The sequence below is a fragment of the Pollicipes pollicipes genome, unplaced genomic scaffold (genome assembly GCF_011947565.3).
Source record: "Pollicipes pollicipes isolate AB1234 unplaced genomic scaffold, Ppol_2.1 Scaffold_7231;HRSCAF=8579_pilon_pilon_pilon, whole genome shotgun sequence".
Lineage (NCBI taxonomy): Eukaryota > Metazoa > Arthropoda > Thecostraca > Pollicipedomorpha > Pollicipedidae > Pollicipes > Pollicipes pollicipes.
In genome coordinates, this window is record NW_023597034.1 from 27,730,032 (window position 1) to 27,739,080 (window position 9,049).

At 50.1% G+C, this 9,049-nt stretch overlaps 1 protein-coding gene across 1 annotated transcript in view; it reads left to right on the top strand.

Annotated features, from left to right (window-relative positions):
- LOC119109939 (telomerase protein component 1) overlaps positions 1-9,043 on the top strand; it is a 117,830-nt gene extending 108,787 nt beyond the window's left edge. Inside the window, exons 27-29 of the mRNA XM_037233684.1 lie at positions 5,858-6,019; positions 8,875-8,942; positions 9,012-9,043. Of these exons, the coding sequence (XP_037089579.1) occupies positions 5,858-6,019; positions 8,875-8,942; positions 9,012-9,043 (262 nt within the window). The remainder of the gene's footprint in view (positions 1-5,857; positions 6,020-8,874; positions 8,943-9,011) is intronic.
- Positions 9,044-9,049: the final 6 nt, after the last annotated feature.

The window sequence follows — 9,049 nt, forward strand, 5'->3', positions numbered from 1 at the left end:
TGGTTTTCCTAGGTGTTGGTTAACTTGCAAATCCATAATGTCAGATGGGCTAGACAAAAGTGGTGCGCAGGGAATAATATCCCACCAGTCCTAATATATCCTCTAGACTATTTCGAGCTGAGATATGGGCCACGACTCGGACCGACAGAAATTACAAAAATTTTCGGAAACCGTCCTATTGTACAGGAAAATCTGCTATCTTGAACAAATGGCGTTCAATGCATTTAAGCCTCCCGGGGTTCTTCACTCGCCAACTCCTCTAGGGCGGCCAACCCTGCATCCACCCTAGCAACGCTCCCCCTAAGGCTACAGGATTAGCATTCCAACTGCTCAATACGCGTCTCAGGGTGCTGCGATCCGGTCTGACCCACTGTATTTCATCCTCATGCTATGTTGTTGTATGCTGTACTCTTTTACACCGACCGTTTCTAAGCACTTTCAGCAAGAGTTCTTTGGAACAAACTTTGATATATAAACTTTGATAACTTCGTAGCCCTGATGCAAACCAACGCATTTCTCGGCTGAAATGTTTCATTGAAAATTTTAAGCCGAAAAAATATGATTTGTGGAAATATTTATGCTCAAACTACAAAGAAGTGTTTTCACGCCGCCGTATCGTTGGTGTCATGTGATTTGGTCCTCCGATGACGTCACAGCATCGTGTGCCCAGAATACCGTAATGCGAGGGCTTGGTTGCCTGTACTTCTCTAGTGCTTTCATGGTTTGGCGCAATGCTCCCATTGTTTTCGGGGGGGGGGGGCGCCCTGGTATCTCAAGCATTATTAAAACGTGTCAATGTTTCTAAACCCCTGCTGCGAATTCGAACGTCAATCTAAGCTTGTGATTGGTTAGAGGGTTTGGTATCGTCACAGCTTTAAGTCCCGTGAAAACACGGTTGCCATGGTGATTCACCCCGCGGCATCGGGGGAAAAAGCTCATACTTAACGCTGCTTTTTTGCCTCGATTGATGGCACGCGAAATACCGGCGTCATAAAAAATATCTAGTTGATTTAACACGTAAGATTTCGGATAACCCAAGAGATGACACTGGCAAGGATCGATGGAATCCAGTTGCTGGTCCCCATGCTGCTCACTTTTCATCTGAAATGTGCATTTTGTTTTGACGGCTTATCCGACGCAGCGATGTACTGCTGTTTTATGACCGTGCAAATCAAAATTATCAGACTTAAAGTTTGGAATAATATACCAAAGAGGTGTGAGCGTCGGGTATTTGCCAACGTCTGCTTATAAGTACTGACTCAGATATGAGTTTAACAATGAAATGATGTCTCCTGGATGCTATTTAAGGCAGTAGGCTATAGGAAACATTACTGCGCCAGTGATCTGTATCGCCTGGTGTCAAGCACCATTTTGGTTGGGTTTTATATGTCATAGGATGTGTTAGAATATGAAATACGACTGCACGCCACTTAAGCTATCTTGGTAATATCATGTCATTTTCAATATATTTAATATCATAAATGAACAGACCTATTCACCGGACGCGAGTAACGGCCCTCGCGGCACGGGGTAGCATGCTGCTAGCCCCGGACCTGCCTGGGTTTGGGCCCGCAGTTGGGCGTCGTCCCACTCGTCAACGACTTTACAATCCCGGAGCCGCCACGCCTGTCGACGGCCACGGACCGAGTTACGGGTGGCCATGCGTGACAGAAGGTCGTCCACTGGGCCTCATTTTCCTGGCGCTGTTCAAGGCGCTGGGCGACGTGACCGCCCGGCTCACCCTGCGCAGCGAAAAGTCCTGGCCCTGGGACGCGGCCCCCCTCCTGTTGCTGCCCACCGCCGACCGCCTGCAGGAGCTGCTCTTCGATTCCGAAGTGGTGTCCTCTTGGTACCGGCGCAAGCAAGAGTGACCATCGATCGAGCTGCCGACCGGTCTGCCCGCCAACCCTCTGGTCGCATTGCTGTTTACTCGCTGATCACACGGCTGTTGGTGCGATTCAAAAGATCCAACAAAAATTCAAAACACGGCCTGAGGTATGCAGAGGGGTCAGCGAGAACCAAGAGGCAGCTTGCATTGTGTCGCTAGATCCACGGAGCGCAAATGTTAAGTCAATAATATGACCAGAAACCCCGCAAGAACCCGGAGCCAGCCTATCTTCAGGACCTGGCAACAACCAAGGTGCAGAAACATGTCAAAGCCAACAACAAAGACCAGGATCTCATCTGAAAGCATTGTTAATCCATTACGTATTCACTTGATAAACTTACGTTATCCAGCGTGCTTCCGCAGCTATTAAAGCACATATGTGAGAGACCTTTGATATCAGGCACCATTTCAATAACAGAATGCTATCAAATAGCAACCCGAGCTGGTGTTGACGAATGAGCCAGTGACGAACGGGGGTCGGGATCGAACGTTTTGTGAGTGAATTAATGGGATCAAGCGGTTTGTGAGTGAATTAGTGGGATCACACGGTTTGCGAGTGAATGAATGGAATCCAGAAACGAGGGTGCGGTATTTGTAACGAACCAATTGAAACTTGTGATCATATGTTCGGTTTGGAAACAACAGGTGAGAACTAGGAGCCAGAGCCTGTTATTTGCAAAATAACCCACGTGATTCAGTAACCAAGGACTAGTGATAATGAAAGAGCTAGCCGAAGCGAGGGATCTAAGGCCTCGTTTTGATGAGAGTAAGTAGGTACCAGAAACCGACATTGAAAGCCAGGCACATGTTTGCTGGAAACGGTTTTTTTAAGGGCAAACACGAATATAGATGCAGTGGCAATGTCAAATGTGATATTTTAATTCATTATATACCATCATGTTTATCAGCACGCTCAGTAGAGCTATTTTTCGCTGACATCAGATCGAATATTTCCTGCTTGTGAACTCTGGTTCCGAAGAAAAATATCCCAATGAAAACAAACTATTTGTACCAATTTCAAATATTACCACTTTTATAAATTGTCCACGCTGTAATGTCGTGCAAGTATTGTTGTAATGGTGCAACATATGACAGTTTTGGTCTCGTGTAATAGTTTGACATGGGCCGGAAATTTTCTAAATTGTCACTTCGCAGCTTCCCCAAAGCCATAGACTACATTTACGGAGACCGGAGCGTTCTATCTTATTGTTTTTATAGCCTTGCTCTGGTCCATCAAAGGACGAATATAATCTCCGAATTCGCGGCTTCCCCAAAGTCATAGGCTAAGACAATAGTAGTAGCCTTATTCCTCGGAGAAAAACCAGAACAATGGAGATATAGTTGAGTCGATATTTCGGCAACATGCCTTTATGGAAATAATAGCAGAAGACGTCTGCTATTGTTTCGATTTTATTTATTCTAAAGGCATGCTGCCGAAATATCAACCCAGCTATATCTCCATTGTCCTGGTTTTCTCTGAGGAATCAGGCTATTACTACTGTCTTATCTATGTGAATAATGTTTCTCGCTAATGCCCTGAACAACTCACGTCAAGCCACAGGCTCTACATTTACGGAGACCGGATCACTCAACCTTATTGTTTGTATAGCTCTGGTTTGGCGTGCCATCTCGTGTTTTTACGGGCAAGAGCATGCTTCGATTTCCGTTGGATCTCGGTGCGGAAAAATACAGATGTGATAGCTGTGGGTCCGTCTGCCATAGCTGCAGACGGCGCGTATTGTATTGCTGCGTCGGGAATAGATCTATGGAATATCATTTAAAAGATAATATTTGGGTGTAAGGTTTTGAACTACACCGACCTCGAATCGCATGTCGTACTAGCAGCGCAACTTTGGGAAATCATGGGGCTTTAGCCTCCCACTCCGCCGCCGTCAGCTTCGAGCGTAGCTCATCACCACAACGGTCCTGAATAGGATTGTTCATGTCCACTTTATTCACGTATCATTGCAACAAGTAGTTTATCTCTTGATTCAGTACAATTGTAATATGAGTACATTATTAAAGCATGCCAATAACGTGAATTCCGGAATCTGGTTATCAGGAAAACTATTTTGTTTGTCTCCCAGACACTAGCATGGGCAGCGGCACGTTTAGACCAACAGCGGAATGAGGTACGGGTAGTGAACTGAGACTCGATCGCAGGAAATAGTCCCCCTCCGCCATCGCAAATGATGGTGGCCCCTCCCCTCCCATTTGCAAATTTTGGCTGTACCCCTGTGCCTTACAGATGCTCCGATAGCTCTGGACGTCGCAACAGTCTGCCACTTTGTTCGTTGGTCTTACCATGAAGAGCTCAAAATTGAGACATCACGCAGAATGTCACAAGCTGCGTCGCAGTTGAGATTTTGGTTTTGGCCACCATGACAAGGTGGACTTATTTTATAGGGACTTTTGGGCGGGCAAGTTAGGTGCGATTTTTAAGGATGTCATTTGTAACTAGCGCTATACTTCGTCGCATATTGTTACGTAGATGCGTGGCTGGCAGCCGAGAAATTCACGGCATACATTTGGTACGGAGTTTCTAATTTGCCTCCGAATATGCCGGGGGCGTAGTCAAGACGTAGCCAAGGCGTAGCCAAGGTATAGCCAAGGTGTGCGCCCTCCCCCACGAGCCTGAGGAATGGTGAGAAATTGTTATAGAGTTATGCTGAGAAAAAGAATAGAAGGGTTTGGTAGAAATTTGGGCCAACTGCGCAGGATTTTGGAAATAATTTTAGTGACCCCTCCTTCCCCCCGGTACAATTTTGGCTATGTGCCTGAAGTCTATCAACTACCGGGTCCCAGACTGTCCAGACGCTACATGGATCAATGAAAGTTTATGTGATTGTTAGACGCGGGTGCAAATGTTGCTTTGCGTTATTTTGGGTAGGTCACTGCCCTCACCCAACCCACCATCACCCCAATGACCGATTTGTTCCTCCTCCCTCAAGTGTGAGTTTGGCTTCCTAACTTCTGGAACGTATGTACAAGCGGATCATTAGAAATAGGACCTAAAATGGGATCAATATTTAAGAAGGTTTCTAAGACTTGTTTCCCAGGTGCAAAGAACAAAGGTATTGATGGCTGCGATAACATGCTCGGTGAGGACAGCTAACAGGGGGTCACTTAAGAGTTCAACAACACTTAAGAGTTCAGCGTTTGTGCCGTATTTAGTTGGCTATTTTCTGGTTTTGCCCGAGGCATCTTCAGTAAGGTCGTGATTTAACGAATGTAAGATGAGCGGCCAATTTAAAAGAAGCCTCGGAGCCACACCCGTTACTGTCACTTGGAGTTCGCTGATGTCTTGAAATGCACGCCTTGCTGTTTTGCCTTCGTTCGATGTGTCGCCTCCCCCTGATTTGTGCTGACTGAACACGAAGCTCGCCTTTTTTCTAGCACGCCGTTGTGCCATTTTCTTGTGTTACAGTCCGTTATGTCAGACTGTCGTCGGTCTTTAAAGACCAAAATATGGTCAAACTTTAAAGACCATTCGTGTCAGCAATCGATAAAACACGCTCTGACGATCCCTCTCATGCAAACACATTTTTGACATGGCATATTTATCATTCTTGAATGCACGACAAACATTGCAATTGACAGAACAGAGATGTCAGCAGACAACAGAAAAGTTCCAGCCTTATGCACATGAAAACCAACAACAAGAAGCTCATGTGACCTCCAGTAGGGATTTTACATAGTCTGATCAGTTTGATGGTGGAAAACAACAAAGCCGGACGACGTCGAACATTTCAGAAATCGATGTTTCGGCCACGTTCGAACCGTAATCTGCGCAGTATGCCGCGGCGTGGCCCGCACCAGGGGCCGCGGTCGTCGCTGGCCATGACGCCTGCCGCCAGCACGACCAGACGCAGGTGCCGCCCCGATCGGTGACGGCACGGTCGGTACGTCGGCAGAGGGGGAGAGGCGTCAGCGCTGGGCTCGACAGCTGAACGTGCCGCTGTCCACCAGGTACCTGATGCTGAAGGCGCAGGCCGGGCTGGCGGCCGAGCTGCTGGGGGACCTGCGCGCCGCCCAGCTGCCCGACTCGCCGGCGCGCCGGCTCTACCTGGAGCACCCGCACGTGCGCGAGGTGACCGAGTTCGTCTCGCACAGCCTGCACCTGTTCTTCAGGTGAGCGGCCGTCGCCCGGCCACTGGCGGACGGGAGTGGCGGCTGAGGCGTGGACGCGCTGCGCGACGCTGCGCGACCCTGCGTTCGTGACCGGTGACGAGTTTGACGCCGTGGCCGCGACTGGTGGTGTGTGTGTTACCTGCTGCCTATAACGGGGGATGTGTTTGAACTCGGATTTAGGACAGGTGATATGTGACCTTAGGTTTGTGTCAGGTGGCGTATAACCTGGGGTTCGTGACAAGAAATATGTGAGCTCAGGTTTATGACGAGTGATGTGTATGACATGGAGTTTGTGACAGGTAACGTGTGACCTCGTGTTTGTGACAAGTGACATGTGACTTCGGGTTTGTGACATTTGACATGTGCTCTGGGGTTTGTAATAGGTGACATGTGACCTCAGGTTTGTGACAGGTGACATGTGACCTTAAGTTTGTGACAGGTGACGTAGGACCTCGGGTCTAGAACGGATGTCGTTTGTGACTCGGGTTTGTGATGGATGACGGTATGCGACCAAGTATGCAAGGATAGCGACAGGCAAGAAACCTTATACACCTAATACAGCTTACAAAAAAATATCCTGACAAGCTCCCGGCGCGGGTCATACTGATAAGCCAAAAAGCACATAAACCTTCGTCATCTGACGTAATGCCAAAAAAGACCTAGACAAACCTTTGACACCTGGCATGATGGCAATAAAAATCACCCGACAAACCTCCGGCACCTGGCAGAACGTTTTACGCGTGCCGCGCGCCAAGTTTCGTATATCGCTGAACGTTGTGGGTCATGTGTCGCTTGTTCGCGCCTGGTATACATTACATTTAATATTCGCCACGTTCCATGTATACGCTGTAGCAGCGGGAGTGGTTGTGGCTTCGTATAGCGGCAGTCTCTGGAGCGAGATCAATAGGCGTATTCATTATTCGCGGAGATTTATGGCACTAAGCAGCAGGCCGCATTTAGGGCTTCCTGTAAGGCGTAGTTAGCTTGCTCAGGTGGTGCTTCTTTCCAAGGCACGCCGAGAAATTGATTGAGTATTTGAGACCAGCCTTGATGAAAAACATGACGACGGCTTGCTATGCTGATAGTTGCCATAGCAGCGTCTTATAAAGAACTTTGTGCGCAGTTGTTTGTTCTGTCCGCCAAACGCCGGTGGCGCCGTATTGCCGCTCCCCTGCGGGCGTGCCTTCGGGTAATGCGGGGCAGCGCGGGCAGCGTCAGCACCGGTGGCCTGCGGCCGGCCCCCGTCGAGTGGGGTCGGGCCGCCCGGGGTGAGAATTCCAGTCTCGGCTGGCGGCACCAGCTGGGACCGGAGTTCTCTGCGTAGAGCTATCGAGCAAGGGACGTGCCCATTGGGACCCCTTTATCAAGGTGACGCACTTGAACTGCGGGGGCGACTGATGCGTTTAATGGTTTCTTCGGAATAAAGTAACGCCATCTACAGTCGTTGCGGTGCGGTTTTCGAGCAAACGCCATGGCACAGACCGCATCTCCTCCGAACATTTATTTGTTACGTAAATGCCGCAGCGCCTTTTTCTACGCGTGCTGTCGCAACCATGCGCTCACACACAAACTTGGCAGCAATTGTATATCATCGATGCTTTTGTTTACGGTTCGCAACATTCGGACTGGGTTCCCATTGTCCTAATTAGACCGACCGGGGTCCCGTGTGTGTTGGCATGTGTACCAGGCCCTGTGCATGGTGTTCATGCACGAGACCTGGTCTGTGGGCTCAGTGAGGCGTATTGGGTGTACGGTGGTGCGCGCTTCCCGACGCTTGATAGACGTAGCACGCCACTTCAGTTGTATTTTAAAACCTGTTTTGAACTGTTGGTGCGGTTAGCGCTGGACTGGAGGTTAATTTTTGTCGTGCAACCCTAACTCGACATCACTAATATAAGTTCCGTGACAACTTAATGAGTGCACATTGCGTTGTCGCTATGCGTAGTTTAAATAACCTTCCGTGCGGTCTTTATACTGAGGGCGGGTTTTTAGGAGGGCATTTATAGGCCGCCGCTCTCTGGACAGCTGACAGCTGGCCTCTGCGCACCGGTCGGATCTAGCAGCCTGCACTTTTTTGACGGATTACGATTGTCGCTGGATTCGGAGCCGGACACCCTGTAGAGCATTATAAGGCAGGGTCGGCGACGTGGGCGGCCAATGCTGCCCTGGTCAATAGTCCCGCTATACGGTGTTCTGGTTTCAAAAACATGTACCGATGTAGCTATCGACATTGCCTTTACGCAATGCTCCGCCTTTACACCACGAATGAGACGTGGATGACGCCGGCCGTCTGACAGGGTGCGTTCCTTAGCACTTATCGATACCATCAGGCGAACGGCTGACCAGTGGGTACACTAACCACACTGACGCCCACTGCTGCACGCTGACGCACACTGATGCTCACTGAAGCACACTGACGCGCACTGATGCTCACTGAAGCACACTGACGCGCACTGGTAAACACTGACGCACACGGATGCTTATGGACACACACTGACGCGCACTGATGGGCACTGACGCACACTGATGCTCACTGATGCACACTGACGCGCACTGATGCTCACTGAAGCACACTGACGCGCACTGGTAAACACTGACGCACACGGATGCTCATGGACACACACTGACGCGCACTGATGGGCACTGACGCACACTGATGCTCACTGATGCACACTGACGCGCACTGATGCACACTGACGCACACTTACACTGACGCACCGTGACGTTCACTGATACACACGGATGCACACTGAGCGACCAGTACGCATGTCGGCCGCGGCCCACCTGCGGGAGGACGGAGCTCTCAGACGCAGCGGCTCGTGTGCGTGCGTCTGAGGGTGCGATCGCTGCCGCAGGTCCCCCAGCCTGGTGCTACAGCAGGCGCTGAACGAGCCGGCCGACAGCTGGCCGGCCGCGCCCACCTGCGGGAGGACGGAGCTCTCAGACGCAGCGGCTCGTGTGCGTGCGTCTGAAGGTGCGCTCGCTGCCGCAGGTCCCCCAGCCTGGTGCTGCAGCAGGCGCTGAACGAGC